The 18,386-nt window shown below is 39.1% G+C and overlaps 1 protein-coding gene across 1 annotated transcript in view; it reads left to right on the top strand.

The window, feature by feature from the left end:
• Positions 1-4,496: 4,496 nt before the first annotated feature.
• RRP15 (ribosomal RNA processing 15 homolog) overlaps positions 4,497-18,386 on the top strand; it is a 46,310-nt gene continuing 32,420 nt past the window's right edge. The window contains exons 1-2 of the mRNA XM_030868323.3: positions 4,497-4,687; positions 16,741-17,015. Coding sequence (XP_030724183.3) covers positions 4,543-4,687; positions 16,741-17,015 — 420 coding nt within the window. The 5' untranslated portion in view covers positions 4,497-4,542. The remainder of the gene's footprint in view (positions 4,688-16,740; positions 17,016-18,386) is intronic.

The following is an 18,386-nucleotide window of genomic DNA, read 5'->3' on the forward strand; positions in this document are numbered from 1 at the left end:
CACCCATAGGCCCTGATTTAACTTCAGTTATCTCTTTGAAGACTCTATCTCCAAATAGAATCACATTGGCAGTTAGAATTTCAACTTATGAACCTTGGGGACACAATTCAGTCCCTAACAGTGAATGCAGTTGAGCCTGGTGTTTTCTGTTTGGGGTGGTTATTAATTATTTATTCCATTTATTTGAGAGATACAGGCTTATTCAGATTGTCTATTTCTTCTTGTGTGAATCTGGGGAAAATGTATCTTTTAAGAAATTGGTCCATTTAATCTAGGTTATCAAATTTGTGGGCATAGAGTTGTTCATAGTACTCCTTTATTATACTTTTTACATCCATAGGATCTGTAGTGATGTCCCCTCTTTTGTTTCTAATATTTGTAATTTTTGAACTTCTTGAAGTTCTTTTATTCTTAGCCTGGCTGGAGGCTTATCCATTTTATTGATCTTTTCAAAGAAGAAGCTTTTGTGTTCATCGATTTTCTCTATTGAGATCCTCCCTTCAATTTTATTGATTTCTGCTCTAATGCTTATTATTTCTTTTCTCCTGCTTACTTTGATTTAATTTGCTTTTCTCCTTCTAGTTTCCTAAAGTAGAAACTTAGATTAGTGATTTTAGATCTTTCTTCTTTATATATATATCAGTATATATATATATATATAATCAGTATATATAGAGAGAAATCAGTATATATATACATATATATATATAGAATCAGTATATAAATAAGTATATATATATGTGTGTGCTTTTATTTCCTGACTTTCTATTTTGTTCAGTTGATCTATTTGTCTACTTGATGGCCATATTATACCATTTTAATAACTGTAGGCTTATAATGTCTTGAAATTATATAGTGCTAACTCTTCAACTTTGTCCTTTTTCATTTGTTTTTTTGCTATTCTAGGTTTTTTGAATTTTCATATGAATTTTAGAATCGGATTTTCAATTTCTACAAAAAAAGTCTGTTGGAATTTTGATTGGGATTTCATTGAATCTATAGATCAGTTTGGGAAGAATTGATAATAATGTTGCATCTTCTGATCCATGAACATGGTAGACCTCTCCATGTATTTGGATCTTCTTTAATTTTGGCTCAGCAATGCTTTGTAGTCTTCAGCATATAGGTCTTTCACATCTTTTACCCCTAAGTATTTTGTGGGTTTTGATGCTATTGTAAATAGCTCAAGCCCCTCTCCTGTAAGTCAACCCATTGCACGTGCAAATGTTATCTAGCTCTTTTTGAGTCACTCTGTGGTGGGGCTTGGAGAAATGTCTAAAAAATTGCTGATACTCTTGCTACTACTATTGCTCTGAATAATAAATAATCTGCCCTTCCACTCTTACCCAAAAGTCTTGTGTCTTCTACCAGCATTCATGAAATTTTGGCAGGCTTCTTGTTACCTTGCAAATAAGATAAAATCTCATACCCTTAAGTTTTTGATAGATACTCTAACCAATACCCTGTGTGTTGTGAGATTTTGCCAGTCTGGCTGGTGGGAATAGGCACTATTCCCAGTCCCACGTGTGCATAAGTAGCTATTGACTCTAATTCTTTTGGGTGGTTCTTGGGTAGTTTCTCACGTGTATGTGTTGATCAGTACTGACCTAAATCCCTGAGGGAGCCTCTTCACAGATCTCCTGAGTTGTCTCTCTTCTCTCTGGTACTCTATCCTGCTAACTCTAGTTGCCTTGGTCTTCCCTGACTCTCAGCTGTATCTTTCCAACTTGAAAAGTCTTCCAGGCTCAGCTTCGATCCCCTCTCTCTGTGCCCAGGTTTGGAAACTTTCTCCAAGCAGTATGCTGAGGAGATCATGGGATCACCTAGTTTGTTTCCCATCTCTCATTGGTCATTATCCTTCACGTCTGGTTCTTGAAAAATGTTGCTCTGTTTATTTTGCCTATTTTTTGTTTCAGGTGGGAGGATAAATTTGCTCCCTGTTACTCCACCTTGACCAGATGTGAAAGTCATATGAATTCTTCATGTAGTCATCTCAAAATCGATTTTCTGTCTTATTCACATTCTATTTACCTTTATATTTTGGTCATTTTCTTAGATACACAGTTTTTGGTTTTTATATAATTACATCTATTGTTCTCTTTTTCAGAATTACTTCCATTGATTTTAAACTTGGAAAGTTGTTTCTACAATCCAATAAATCAGACTTTCACTTCTTTTTTTTCCTTATATTTATTTCATATTTAATTCTGGAATTAATTTTAGGGTAAGATGTGAGCCTCTAATTTCTTTTCTCACTAAACAGTTAATTTTACTAAAATAAGTTTTGCAGAATTTTTCTCTTCTCTCTTTTCCTCATGATAGTTCCTGCATAACATTTTAAGTTTTTACATATTCTAGAATTTGTTTCATTATCACTTATTTTTTCTTTTGATCTGTACATTTTAATTATTGTAGCTTTATGTATAGTATATTCTAATATCTGAACAGGCAAGCTTTGTCTCAAGACTCCTCTTTTTAAAAAATATTATTATCATTTACTTATTTTGAACCTTAGAATTATTTTATCAAGACTTTGCTCTTTTCCTTTCTTCTCCCCAAACTTTCCAATGGCACTTTTGTTGGAATAAATAAATTGCTTTAGAAAATTTGATCTGTCTTTCAGGAATATAGTACATCATTTCTTTTTTTTTTTTCTTTTTTTAAGTTTTCCTTTACATCTCTTGTTAAAGTGACAAATCAATTAAATAGTTATGATTTCTTTTCCTGTGAGTCCACATTTGATGACAATCACTTCTTTTGGAGAATGTGTCCCACTAGTGTTTAGAGACCTAGCATTGCTCTTCTCGTAACTCTCTATCCTCATCCCTCTTTCTTATGCCTTCCCACATAGCAACACTGATGATATTCCCTATGATCCTGAGATATATTCTTTCTCTTTACACTCTCCTTTTATAGATTCCTTTCTCTGTAGAGAACCCAAGAATTATTACTTAACCCAGAATATCTTTCCAGAGCATGCAGACCTTGCAGACCCAGCACCCCCTGCTCTGGATACACTGTGCAATTACCTCTCCTTCTCATCTGTTCCATGTCCAGTAGTTCAAAGCTCTTCAATGCACTCACATCAGCCAAGCTGCAACAAATCATCCAGAAGAAATTGTTTTATCTGTTATCGTCCTATAAATATTTGCATTTTTAACAAGGAACTCTACTCTGAATACCCCCACTCTTCTAAAAATGACTAAACCTTAACGGAACGGTTTAACGGTGCTGCAGGCTGGGGGGGACAGTATTTGGGTACTGATAATATTTCCATCACAACACTGATCTTTGTATCAGTTAAGGCCAATCAGGAGATGGACACCACTTAGTAATTTGATTCGGAAAGTTTAATATACAGAATTGTTAACTTTAACAGAGGATTGGAATAACAAGGGATTGGCTAGTAAGACGTGAAGAGAATTCTACAGAAGATAGTAATAGCAGATAAAAGGAGCAGAGAGATAACAGCACCCAAAGAAGAAGTGTGCCCCCTCCCCCTTTAGAAATTTTGGGTTTTAAAGAAAAACAAGAAATGCTCTTCCAGGAAAATGCTAAGCTTAGGGAAAGTCTTTAGAATACGCCTGGCCGATGGAACACGATGTAAGAGTTTGCTACATTATCCGTTTGACTCATTAACTTTGTGAATGGTTGTATCCTGTCATTCATTCATTCATTCATTCATTCATTTCTTCCAAAAATATGTTTGGGTTCCTATCACGGGCCAGGCTCCGTTGCTGGCCTCGGGGGTAGGGTAGTGAATGATATATGGTCCTTATTATCCAGGAGCCGACAAGTTAGGGAAAGGAAATAGGGGCAGCTTGTGGGAGCAGCTTCGAGGGAAAGCGGGGCTGGGAAAGCTGGTGTCAAAGGCTGACCTCAGGGAGAAGCTGGCCCCGGGAGGGAGGCAGGAGCAGCCCGCGGAGCGCAAAGCTGCTGTTTTCTCGGTCTCCACCGCGCGGTCGGGCGCCTTGAGCGGGCGGGGCGGAGCTAGGTGGGAGGGAGGGGTGGGGGCTGGAACCCTTCACACCTGCGACCCAAGGGAAGAAAGCGAGATTCTATTCGGTTTGCAATTGGAAGCCACTCAGGGGTTAATCAGAGCGAGATTTCGACCCCTCACGCGACTGTCCTCGCTTCCTCCCTTCTAGTGCGTTTAGTAGGCACGTTCCGGACGTTAGTCCAACACCATAAACCAACATGAAATACGGCAGCAGATACGGAAACAGCCGTGGGGAGGAAATGAAAGTGGACCGGGTCGGGTTGGGGGTCAGAGTGCGGCGGCGGACCAGGACACGGGCGAGCTGGCAGAGGAGTCGGCCGAGAACGTATATTCACTGATTTTTATTATTATTTTTTACTGGAGCAGATAGCACGTAAAGACAACCAATCAGTCCTCTTTCCAATCCATATTGTGAGCCTCCAGCCCGAGAACTCCCGGCTAAATGGCACCGCCCCGGAACCTTGTATCACCGGAACTAGATGCCGAAGTCCTTTGTGTCACAGCCGGACGCAACGCTCACGGAACGCTTCCGGTTAGGAATCATGGCCGCGGCCGTTCGAGAGTCACGTGTGAGTGCGGGGAAAAAGCTGAAAAATTCACTAAAGAAGAAGGGGAAGATGAAAATGATATCCCCGGCTGCAGCATCGGAGCTGGAAGATAAGGACAAAGATGCTACCGATAATGAAGGTAACGTACTAGGGCTGAGTTTGGCTGCTCAGAGGAAAGGCCGGCATGAGTTTGCGGGAAGCAGGGGATGCGAATGCATTTGCCGCTAGCCGCCCGAATTTCGTCTCCTCAGGACGGCGAAGGGGCGACTTTGGCTCCTTGAGAAGGCTTGGGAAAGTGGTGTTCAGGGAAGGGTCCCTGTTGCGTGTTAAAGCTTCCAAGTTCTTTTATTAGACATTTTTATCGTCACTGTAATTAATTAAAACAGATGAAACTGCTCCTTCTTATAGCAGCAAAACGAAGCTTATAGTAGCAAGGGACGAAAGGAAGGGGGATATTTGGAATTACAAGAATGAGTTAGTTCTCATATGGAGCAAGGAGCAAAAGTCCGGAAGAGGAAGACGGATGGTATACTTGAATTTTCTTGTGCGGTAGGTGCGTGCATCTGTTGGGGAGTTAGAGATGAGATAGTAAATGAAAGAAGAGTAAGTGGTTAAAGTAGAATAAATAAAAGTAGCAGTTGATAACTCTCTCTCAGAGACGTTTGCTATTGAAAGGAAGGAAATATATTTTAAGGCTTTCAACCATGATGTGTCCATGCTTCTATTCTTTACCATCGTTCTTGGCACTAGCTTCTTAGGTTAAAGGGGTCGCAGACGACCCCTGACTTACTACTGCCAGTGATTGCTCCTTTGTACTGTCTAGAGCTTTTAACAGCCAGACCTATTCTTTTATAATGTACCTCAGATCATGTCAGTTATCTGCTCAAGATGAGCCAGTGGCTACTCATCTCAGAATAACATCCAAAGTCCTTAGCCTGTGTATGATCTAGTTCAGGCATCTCTCTCATCATCTGCCCCTCTTCTCTGCCCCTTACTAGCCACATTGATATTCTGTGGTTTGTTATACATGTTAAACATAACTGTCACACCATGGGTTCTGCACTTGCTGGTTTCACTGCCTAGAATACTTTTCAGATGCTTGCGTGGCTCTCTCTCTCGCTCACTCCTTCAGTCTCTGATTCAATGCCTTGTCTGCGAGACTCGTCCCTGACCGCCCTATCTAAGGTACACCACTACTCTTCTCCGTGTCTCCCTGCCTTCACTTTTTGAGTTACTACCCTGCTTTATTTTCCTCAGCATTTCTCAAACCCTCTGACATATGGTATATTTGCTGTGTGTCTCTCTCAGCCGGAATGTAAGTTCCATAAGAGGAGAGACTGCTCTGTACCCATTGCCTAAGACAGTGCCTGCCGTGTTGTGGATCCTTCGCAGCTATTTAAGTAAATAAGTGAATAAACCTCGACTTCCAGGACTAAGAAGAAGAAACTGTCATATACTACTGCAGTCCCTAGGTAATTGGAATCCTTATCTCCTGCGAAAGGAGTTAAGGAAAACAGACTATTCATTGAGCAGGGATTGGAACACCTCCCTATATATATATATATTTTTTTTTTTTGCTGTACGCGGGCCTCTCACTGTTGTGGCCTCTCCCGTTGCGGAGCACAGGCTCCGGATGCACAGGCTCAGCAGCCATGGCTCACGGGCCCAGCCGCTCCGCGGCATGTGGGATCTTCCCGGACCGGGGCACGAACCCGTGTCCCCTGCATCGGCAGGCGGACTCAACCACTGCGCCACCAAGGGAAGCCCTCCCAATATTTTTTGAACTCAATAGACTGGTTCCTGTGGGGTTGTCAGAGAAAGAAATACTACTGCATTTGGAGCAGAATATCAGTATTGCTTACAGATTTAGGTGGAAAGTAGATTTCTCTATTTAAGTACTGGATAATTTCAAGTTAGAGCTGTCCTGACTTCTCAGTGCATTATTGTAAATATGATTAGGTTCTAGGGTTCTTTTGCTATTATAGTTCAATTACATTTTGGGTTAAGAAGGCTTTTGGCTAATATAGAGACCTTATTATTCAATTCAGTTCAATGAACAATTGTGTTCTTCTGTATTCTGGTCACCCTCTGGGTGTTGAGGATACAAAGGGTGAGTAAATTCCTGCCCTAGAATTAGTCTTCGGGAAGATAGATATTAAACACAGGACTGTAATACAATGTATTGAGTATTATTAAGAGCTCATTATAAAGGTTATAGTTACCATGATCCTGGTCCAGTTAAAAATGGTAAGGATGGAGACAGAGAAATCCATATCCTATAGAACCCAGCCTAGGCATTGCTTCCTTCTATCTTATACATATTACTTACAATGTACTGTATTATTATTTTATTTTAACGTGTCTCTCTCCTTTTGGATATAAGTTCAAGTGCTCGAACGATGTCTTATGTATCTTTATTTTCATAGGGCCTTCCTTACACATTTTGGTACTAAGTACGTTTTCTTGCTGAATGAATATGGATAAGTAAGGTGTCATTTCATCGAAGCCTTAGTTTTCTAAGTCTGGGGGTGGAGAGGACAGTTTTCTCAGACATAGGAAAAGCACATACAGTGGCATGCAGCTTCTTAAAACACATGGCTGGTTAGGTTGAGATGAATTGTTGGCTGTGGCTCTAGCTCTTCAGAGGAGTCACTGAGACTAGGAACAGAGGATAAAGCCAGATTGTAAAGGACCTTGTTTGCCATATGAAGGAAATAGGATTCTCTATTTGTAGGCAGTACGGTGCACTTGAGACCTTTTAAGCAAGAGGGCGACACATCTTTATAAACATCACTGCTAACTGTATGGTGACTGCCATAGAGAGCCAGAACAATCAGGCAATTGCAAAACTCTTTCAGGGATTGCACTAGCAAAGTACAGGGAAGACAGAGAGAAGGTCCCCACTTGAAATGTGTTTCAGAAGGAAAGCATTCAATTTTCCAGATAACCAACTTCCAAATAAACTTGTAGCACCATAAATTTGGGGTGTACTATACTGTTAGAGGAATTAGGTAATAATAACAATAATATTAGCTTAGGTACTCTTCTAAGCTCCCTATATATCACTTTAATTCTGACAACAACCGTGTGAGACAGGGTTATTATTATCCTCATTTTACTTATAAGAAACTGAGACACAGAGAGGTTTTATCTTGCTCCCCCAATGCACAAGCTGATAAACAAGTTGGTAAATGACACGACCATTACTGAAGTTTGCTCTAGAGCCTTTACTCTGACCCCTAACTCCGCTGATACGGTTGAGGAACCAGGAGGATAGAGATGATCAAAAAAAAAAAGCTCTCCGGAAAGTAAAAGAGCAAGGGCATAGAATCTTAAGAAAGATTGGGTATGAGGAAACCTTGGTGTTGAGACACATTTTTCTTCCACTCAGGGAGGTTCCATCACTAAGGGGTGTTTTTGTGGTCAGATTTCTGTAGCATTCCTTCTGCTGTTTTTAACTGTGTAGTCTTCATTCATTCCTCACTTATTCCAGCCTTCCTTCTTTTCTCCTAGTATCCAAGTATTATCTCTAGAAATGAATGATCACTTTTACTCAGTTGTATAAGAGGCACCTGTGTTTGTACTGCTTCTTTACTGTGACCTGCCTCAGTTTCGTCATCCCTAAAATGGAGGTGATAAGTGTCTCCTCAGGATTTTTGCAAAGGTTCAATGAGCTCATACATGTAAAGCATTTAATGTTTGGCACAAGACACCTACTCATAAATATTTGGATTAATGATCATGACATTTTTTCTGATCTAACAAAACTGCTAGTCCCATCTCTTGACCACCCAATAAGCCTTCCAGCCCTTGATAACCGTGATGTTTATAAGCTGGAGCTTTCTCCAGAAAAAAGATTAGAATTTCCTCTGGTAACCCTGCAAGGTAGCTCATGGCGTTTCTGTTTTACAGATGCGGAGACAGAGGCTTGGAGATACTGTTTCCATTGTGCCTCCCAATGGAAAACTGTTCAGTCCATAGTTGCAGGATGTTGTCTCTTAATTCTGTCCTTCTTACTCCATAATCTAATCATTTAGTCATGTATTTGTGGTAAAATTCAGGATTAATAATAGTGATTTTGACAACTATGGGTTGTCTATGCTTAGTTGTTCCATAGATACCTCACACTTAATATTTGCAAGGCTGGACAGGAATAAAGACACAGACCTTCAAAAAATGTCATGAAGAACCTAGGGGTAAGACAGGAATAAAGACACAGACCTAGAGAACGGACTTGAGGATATGGCGAGGGGGAAGGGTGAGCTGTGACAAAGCGAGAGAGAGGCACTACCAAAGAGGCACTACTCTCACTACCAAACGTAAGGTAGATAGCTAGTGGGAAGATAGCTAGTGGGAAGCAGCCGCATAGCACAGGGAGATGAGCTCGGTGTTTTGTGACTGCCTGGAGGGGTGGGATGGGGGGGTGGGATAGGGAGGGTGGGAGGGAGGGAGACGCAAGAGGGAAGAGATATGGGAACATATGTATATGTATAACTGATTCACTTTGTTATAAAGCAGAAACTAACACACCATTGTAAAGCAATTATACCCCAATAAAGATATATATATATATATTTGCAAGGCTGAATTCATAATTTCATTTTCCCAAATACAGAAGCCAGTGAATGAGGAGGATGGACTATATCACTGTGAACTGGTGGTAGTCTGCATACCCAGCCTCCACGATCTGACGGCTGCTTACTCCTCAAGGCTCACACCTTGTCGCCCCCCAGCTCGCTAGTGTCACAGTTTCTGAACTCCTCGTTCCGTGAACACATTTGCTCTCCTCCCTCCTAGCCATGCTTATGCTGTCCTAGTAGCTGCTATTTTTTCTTCACTTTCTCGTAACCAGCTTCTGTGTGTCCTTTAGATTTCTACTTAGTTGTCTCCCTCTGCTGTTTCTTTCAGGATTTAGAATGTGTCTCTTCAATAGACATAAATAATAAAGGGCCTTTTATTTAATAAATTCAGTAATGTAGGTCCTTTGGATGGGACGTTTTCCTTTGGTTTAACTGAGAATTTGCTATTTAATATAAGAAGTTGATTTTTTTCCTCTTGTGAAATCAGATATTTCTGGAAAAAAGTGAACCATGGAAACAGCTTTTCTAGTTCAGATATTTGTGTACATGTGGCCTTGGCAGAACTATTAAGTTATCAAAAATTTATAGAGAATGGATTCTGAGAGATCATAAAGGCAGACGATTGAAGCTGACTCAGACACATGAGGAATCAGCAAATTATAGACTTATTATTAAAGTGTACCAGCTCATTTTATCAGGAAGTTGAATTAGAGACTAGAGACTTATCTTTGAATTTTAATTGGTTCATAAAAATTGATAGAGATGTGCCTTATATCAACATTTGAAAGCAACTTCCTTTAGCAAGATGCTACTTAAATTCCATAGAAAACACACAGGTATAACCCATGTGTTGTTTTAACTTTATTTTTTATCTTCTGGCTTTAACTTCTTTTGACACATTGTTTAAGAAAGGTAGAAAATTGTGCATTTATGAATGTAAACCTCTTAAGTATTATTTGTCAGACTTTGCAGAAGTTTCCTAGTTCAGTGGGGAGAGACCTTGAAAGCTTTGGTTACAGCTGTGTCTCAGAACTTGGCATAAGAAACATGGTGTAGTACTCAATATCCATTTATTATAAATTGGAAAACTCTCTTAATGTGATTTTTACACTCTTTTCTCACGTACCAGGTATTTTTAGCTGAAGTTAAAAATTAACAGAAGTTGTATGTAATATAAACTTGAATGATAGCAAAATGATTCAGGCTGAAGTTTTGGTAAATTGTAATACTCTTCAGTAGGGTTTGAAATCTGGTCATAGTAAAATTGCGGATGATCACGAATCAGAGGTATTTGAAAGGTAAAATGCCGTAGTCAACATTCGAGTAACACATAAATGTCAAGCATTATAAAGGAGAGGATGCCACCCCTAAGTGAGTTAACCTGGAACTACTCAGATTTATTGAATTGATACCTTGTTGGAGGTTTAGATACAATGTATACTTGGCTCTTAAGTTTGTAGTCTAAATAAAAAACAAAGGTACACCTAGCCTTCCCAGTCAGTAAATCATGAAAAAAATGAGAACACTGGTGATGATATCACGTGTTATAAAGAAGAGTATGATAACCTCTACCTCTGAGTTATCATTGACCTACTCAGATTTATGGAATTTATGCACTGTTGGAGGTTTAGACACAATACCTACTTGCTTCTTAAACTAATAGTCTTTATTAAAAAAAAAAAAAAAAGCTCTGTAGTCAGTGAATCAACCCAAGTGAAAAAAGCCTTGGTCCAGTGCCATGAAGTGATTGACCCCTCCCTCACAGACTGTGTCCATATGCCTATAAACTAGTAGAGAGGAATGGTAATTTCATTTTTTTCTGAATTATCTGGTTACATACTTGAAAAATGGCCATATACTTCTAACACAAGACTTGATAGCAATCGGTTTAGAAGATCCGAGGAGCTATCCCTTCATTTTTGATAAACTACAAAACAGTATTCAAGATGTAATAACCTAGCAGATAAATGGGCTTTTCATCAAACTGTAGCTTATAGCCTCCTTCATCGTTTAAGTTACTTAAATAGCAAAGGAGGAACATGCCTAAGAAATGAAGTATATCATAGTCCTACTTGAGTGGTTTAGCAATTTATAGGACAGACTCAGGAAACAGACTACTTCCAGGCTCTGTCTGCTCTGGCTTGCCCAGATAGCACACAGTAATCACATCCGATAGTTTGTCCTGTGGTAGAACTTTCATTTTATTTTTGGTTATTTTTATGGAAACCTGGAGTAACTTCCTTTTTTTTTTTTAAGAGGTAAATGCTTTTTAAAAACGTTTTCAAGTATCAGTTTTGAATATTCTAAATTAAGTACTAATGGGCAGGAAAGATCACGTGACATGATCGATCGGAACAGATGATTTAAACCTGGAGTGGGGAGCAGTAGTTTTGTAGAGCTCTGCATAGCTAGGGGCGGAATGAGAATGGGCGCAAGCAGTGGCTGTTCTGTTACCTGTGGCCTAGAGAGAAATTCCTTTTTAATTCAAGCTTTATTAAGCTATTTTGTGAATACTTTCTGCATTAGTTCAGTACACATTAGTCTGAGCTGAATCTTTGATTCAAAGCTTTGTAGTGCCTTAGAAATCAACAGCCCTATCATCCTACCTTATTAACTTCGTGACTTTGGCCATTTTTTTAAGCTTGAGAACCGTTCCCTTTGTAAATAGAATAATAGCAACTCAGAGAGTATTGTGAGGATTAAATGATAACGCATAAAAAGTGTTTTAAATAGCACCTAGCCCTAAACACATGTTTTAGAGTGCTCGGAAAGGCGTAGGATGGAGACACCGACCACTTCTGAAATAGAGTCAAAGGTGGCTTCTCACCGTGAACGCCTGGCGCATGGGTTATAGACGATAGCCAAGACGGTGGGTAGAATTATAGTGGAAGGAAAATTTATTCCCCCTTCCCCGCAGTTTTTTGGCATCCTTTTTAAAGCTTTTGGGATTCCCCCCTGCTCTGGCTCCCAGGTTCTTAGTACCTTTGTCTGTCTTCTGGTTACTGTCATCTCTTTAGTGCCTACTATGTGCCAGCGCTGTGCTAAGTGCTTTTCATGTGTTATTTAATCATCATAACAACCCAGTGAGGTAGGTACTGTTTTTATTCCCATTTTACAGAGACACAGGGATTAGGTTGCCTGCCCAAGATTATCCTGGTAGGAAGTAATGGAAACAGGACATAGCGCCAAGTCTGCCTAATTTTATAATCTGAGCTCTTAACCCCTGTGCTGTAACTGATCATCTAAAGCTTCCCAGTCAGCACCTCACATGTCCTGTAGATTCCAGCCACCAGTTATTTCTTCTTTGTTCCTCTCTTCTCCACAGCCACGTTGTTTGTGTCCTGTGTGTGGTGTGTAATTGACATGTAAACATTTACTATGGGCTAGGCATTCTTCAAGAACTTTGTATATATTAACTCATTTGATTATCACAAAACCCGATGAAGTAGATACTATTTTATTGCCATTTGTACAGACAAGGAAATTAAGGTTGAGAACATAAAAACCTTCAGAAAAGTTACATAGATTTCTGTCTGGAGATACGATTGAATCAGGCAGCCTGAGTTCTGTGTCTTTACTCTTTAGCCACTGCTAGCTGATCTCAGTCAAATTTTTATGAGAGTTCTGTTTGATTTAGAGTAAATTCTAAAGGTGTGAAGTAATATCAAGGTTAACCAATAGCCTTAATGCTCCCAGATGATATTTGTATTTTAAAAGAACAACCTTCTTAATCCAATAGAGAAACTTTTTTAAAAGTAAGGACTTGAGGTAGGTGGTAAGAGAAAAAAGCACTAGCAGTTTGGCCACTTACTGGAAGTACACACCTATAGTGCAGAACTTGGGGCTTGATGTATATTTTATTTCTTGTATGATAAATCAGGCCAGCTTATTTATGTAAAGCAACCAGCTTTTCATACCCAATTCTTACCGTCCAATCCCCAAATCTCCAGTTTCAGCCAGTGTGAACTTCTTGTTATTTTATAAATATCTTACCTTCTTCAACATACCCATGCTTTTGGACATGCTGGTTTCTTCTGCCTGGAATGTCAATAATAATGATGATTACAGTAATAGTTTTAATTTTAATACAGAGCATTGACTCAAATCTAGGATGTTTTTCGTTCTAGATTCAGTGATCTTGCCCCCTGCCTCTTTCAGTTGGCCTCATTGTAGAAACTTATTTCTTTGGCCTTTTTCCTTCTCTTGTCATTCAAACTCTTGCTTTACTTTTAAGAAACAACTTGAAATCATCTTTGTAAAAGATACCCCTAAACAATCACCCTTTTCTTCATTGTTTTTCTTTTAGAAGAACACTTACAAATTTTACAGATTGTAAAACCAAATTTTACAATCGGTTTTAACTAATTTATATATCCTACTAAACATCTGGCTTCTTCGAGGAGAATTTGATTTTTCATTTTCGCCTTCCTTCGTCTTCATTCACGATTCTTGGTAAATATTGAAGGACTGCGAGTCTTCTTTAAAAACTTTATCCCAAAGGCTAAGGTAAGTAGCTCACTTTTCTGCCAGCAGCTAACCATATATCTGGGATCAGGGACAGATGGCAAGTTTGAAAGGCTGGTGGAAGTTTGGGGAAAAGGCAGCAAGAGATGGAGAAATGCCTGTGTCTACCTCATTATCTCAGAGGTCTAACCCTGCCCTGTCCAATATGATAGCCACTAGTCACTTTAAATTTGAAATAACTAAAATTAAATAAAGTTAAAAATTCAGTGACTCAGCTGTACTAGCCACATTTGAAGTACTCAGTAGGCTCTTGTGGCTGGTGGCTAGTGGGCAGCTCTGATAATAGAACATTTCCATGAATGCAGAAAGTTCTGTTGGAACCTTGAGTTATTACTTCCAATAAGCATTCTTTGTAGCCCTTCCTATTCCAGATTTTTAAAATAGAATGCAGAATTAGAGTTAATGTTTAAAATAACACACACGACTTCAAAGGAATTTTTTGCTTATCTACATCCACTTAACTTCTTTTAAATATCAGTTCATGGTCAATTCAAAAAATCTCATCCTCATAGGCTACAGTAAATTTTTAAGGACCAGTTCTATTTTCTGATTTGCATAGTGATTATTTTTGGTATCCTAGAAGTAAATCCTGTTTTTTAGTATGCTGGAAGACCTCATTACAGTGGCATTTTAAATTTATAAAAAATATCATCATTTCCATCGGCAGTGAATGCGTGACTAAAAACTTCTGAGCTGGAGCTTCTTAAAAAAATAATAAAATAAAAATTATGACTTCAGTAAATTATTTTGGGATTTTTTTTTTAATTGGTGGGGTAAGTGCAGGTGATATGAAATGGTGTTATAAAACGTCATGGATTTATTGTGTCCATCACATGCATGTTGTGGTAGTCAGGCTGGATAAGAAACACACCAAAGAAAAATAGCCAGGGTTTAGAAATGGAGAAATTGGAGTGGCTTATACAACCATAAAGCCTTTGGCTGCCTTTACAGTGTAGGTGAAACTGAAATTCGCTGCAATTTGTGTGTGAATTCATCAGGACAAAACACTAGATGTCAGTGTTGTAGTTTTGACATTTTACCAGGAGCTAGTAAAGACTTCTGCTTTTAATCACTCAGAGATTCTTCATTGACACAAACTTTTAAGCTGTTGTGCCTCTTTACATTTGGATAAATGCTTACTTAGAAGAAGTACTTTTCAAAGAATTGTTTATTTTGTTATTCGTGCCTGTCTAGTGCTGCTGACTGAGGAATAAACATATGCGATATTAACATATATGTTTTTCAGCTAAATATGTTCTCCAAACTTTGTTTCTCAACCCACTTCCCAGGGAACACTGATCCTAGGAGATGCTTCTGGGGGAAAAATAATGTGACTCTGGAATCTGGTATATAGCAGAAACTCAGATTTTCATTGAATGATAGTTCTTTCAGCTTTTGTTTGGCAAAATTTAGATACTTTTTCTTATATTGCAGGCAGTAAGATTTCTTGTATCACCTTAGATTTGCATGAAGCCCAAAGATACTTCATTTTTTACTCCTGTGCTTGAGGCTCATTTTTATATGTGTATAAAATGTTTTGTTTTATATATTTTTATTTGCTTTTTTCTAATATATTACAAGTTTAGTTTCAATATGTTAAATGTTTAGTTTTCCATCCTTTTATTTCATGAATTCTCAACAATTAAAAAATAAAGGTATTGGGGCTTCCCTGGTGGTGCAGTTGTTGAGAGTCCGCCTGCCGATGAGAGGACACGGGTTCGTGCCCCGGTCCGGGAAGATCCCACATGCCGCAGAGCGGCTGGGCCCGTGAGCCATGGCCGCTGAGCCTGCGCGTCCGGAGCCTGTGCTCCGCAACGGGAGAGGCCACAACAGTGAGAGGCCCGTGGGGGAAAAAAAAAAAAAAAGGTTTATGCAAAAGTAATACCAAAAAGTAAATATGATGATGACTAGCTAAAAGTCAGGTCTTTTCAGCAGTTCTCTTAATTCATGGCTTAAAGTCAAGAGTTTAGGGAGGATCACTCAGAATTGAAGAGCTGATTACACATTCAGTTCCTTTCACTTTGATCGTAGCCATAAGCTGATATAAAACTACTTTTGAAGTATTTCCTAATAGTTCCATAGGTTTCTGAAGAGCAAAGCAGAAGCTCTTCAGAAGGCTCTGGATCATATAGTTACCCGCACACTGTGCTGGCGCTTGTGTTCTTGTTGTTTAAGTACAGCGAGCTTCAGAATTTGAGACAGGCTGCAAAACTTAAAAGTACCCAGAGCTTCTTGGCAAGTTGATTTTTGAGTAAGGTCACCAACTGGATTGTTGTTTAGGCCACTCCTCTGATCCCAGCCGTTTGAATCTTACATGATGACATAGTTTGCTGGTAACCTGTATATGCTTGTTTTGGTGGTTTCGCATGAGAAAATTCAACAGTATACGAATTTGTATCCTCAACCCAGAACTTGATATTTTCACTCAGTCACCCAGCAGTGCAGTCAAACCCTGGGCACGTATCACTTCATTAGATTATTTTTCAGAAATGTTGAAACACCCCAATTGATTAATGTCATATGCAGCTTCTATAAAAGGAAGTTGGTTTTTAGATTTTTCTGCACACAAATTCAGAATTTTAAACATCTGGGCCAAAGCCCTCAGAGAACCTAATCTGACTTCTCTGTGCCATGGGATCACTATACCATCTTCTTGACAGATTAAAGTTTTTGTTGTTATTTGTTTTTAAAGTAACCTTCATTAGTCATCTCAAGTAGTTTAATGACTCAAAGCCTGGGGATTTGAACACACTCTGCACTGGCACCATGTCAGCGTCTGTCACCACCTTGATGACAAGACGTGGTGGGGCTGTTGGATTTTTTTCTACTCCCTGGGTCCTGGGTGCTGAAGCCACTGCGGCCTCCCCGTCCACATGGCTGGGCCAGGTCTTTGGGGGAGGATGGCAGTAGGATGGAGGGTCCTGCCATTCTCCGCTATTTCTGCAGCTGTGGGACTCGGAAAAGTCTCCCCTTGCAAGAATGGAGACTGATGGAGAACCGTTAGCCTTAGGAAGGGCCCCCGGGGTCTTACCATGGCCTTGCCAAGGTCTGCCTCTGGTTTTAAAGTTTAATTTGTTTCTACTCTTAGGTTCTGTAGGAAGCTGTGGATCGGAAAAGGATCACTTTTCCTCTGGTGAAGAAGCAGTAGAAGCTGACAGTGAGGATGAAGCTGAGCCCTGTGATGATGTCAGTGAAAATGCTGTAGAAGCTAGCGTTGGAACTAACGTGGGCTGGGCAGATGCCATGGCTAAAATCCTTAACAAGAAGACTCCTAAAAGTAAACCCGCCATTCTGGTCAAAAACAAGGAGCTGGAAAAGGAAAAAGAGAAGTTAAAGCAAGAGAGACTAGAGAAAAGAAAACAGGTGTGTCCTACCAGTTGTTCTGTAGATTAGGTTGTCTAGTCTAGTTCTTATCTGCACCAGATTGTTCCCTGCAGTGTTTGTCCAATTAACATTACAGTTTGTAACTTGCGTTTTACGTGAGGGTGCATAACCAAGGTTGTGTTCAGAAATCTAGTCTGAATCATTCTGTTGAGCATGTTCACTTTTGTTCATCTAAGCAAAGCAATAGAAATGTAAATGCCAAGGAAATTTATCCTTTTAAAATCAAGTAGTTATACATGTGACAGTGACTCCTGGGTTTGAAATCTTATTCACCTTAGCTGTCCAGATACTAACTTTATTAATTCTGAACTAATAGAATCATGTTAGTTACTTTTTGCTCAAAATCTGTTTTATGGTATAAACCTTTGATGATGTCATTGTCAGGGGTTGGTTGCAGTTCTGAAAACAAACTGTTTCACTGTTGGATAAACTTGAGTTCCTGGTACCTTTTGTTAAACCACTGGTGGAAGAAGTTAGACTAGTGCCGCCTACTAATGAAAGGGAAAGGCCAAAAGTTGGACTTAAGTTTGCTGTTGTGTATTACAGAGGAGATAGAGAAACAATAATAAGGTTTTATATCCCCTGATGAGGTATTTCTATGTCTAAAAATATTTGGTTACTGAAATAGGTATTTTTTAATGAGAGAAAAATAACTTTCTACAATCGTACTGACAATATAAAAGTACTCATTTCCAAGAGTTATGTTATAGGTAAAAATGAAAGAAAAATAGATTTCAATGGCATTTATTTCCTTTTAAGTTCACCATCCCCTTATCTTGTTTCAAGATGAATGTTTTCTTTGTTCCTAATACTGGTTGGCTCTCTATAAGAGGCTATATAAAGATGGAACTTTTCAAGTGTTGCTCTTAGAAACAACCTGCTCTTTTATTAATTCGATATTCTCATTGTACTTTATTTAAGATCAGTTTTATCTCTAAATCTTACTGATAGCTTTTCAACTGAAAATTTGAATCTTTGTTTTCTATCTGGCAAAAGCTAGAAGAGGCTTTAATCCTTAATTACCTGTAGTCCTCGTGTTCCAATGAGAGAACAGCATTTTGAAGCCAACAGAAACGAGTCTGTAACTCTGCTCTAGGCCAAAGCTTTGAGTGCTAGAGATGGTACTGTCCACATAATGCTTGAAAGCACTCGTGTGGGTACCAGAAACACAACACAGCAGCCACAAACACTCTGAGTGTATATTTCTGGGTAGAGGCTATGTAAATTATCATCGTTTTTTAATGTTAAATATTACTGGTTTCCAGAATATTGGCTACTTATTTCTAATCATAAGTATAAAAGTACATTTCAAAGTTAAAAAATATTTTGGGATCCTGCATGCCTGTTATC

The sequence above is a fragment of the Globicephala melas genome, chromosome 1, assembly GCF_963455315.2.
Source record: "Globicephala melas chromosome 1, mGloMel1.2, whole genome shotgun sequence".
In the NCBI taxonomy this organism is placed as follows: domain Eukaryota; kingdom Metazoa; phylum Chordata; class Mammalia; order Artiodactyla; family Delphinidae; genus Globicephala; species Globicephala melas.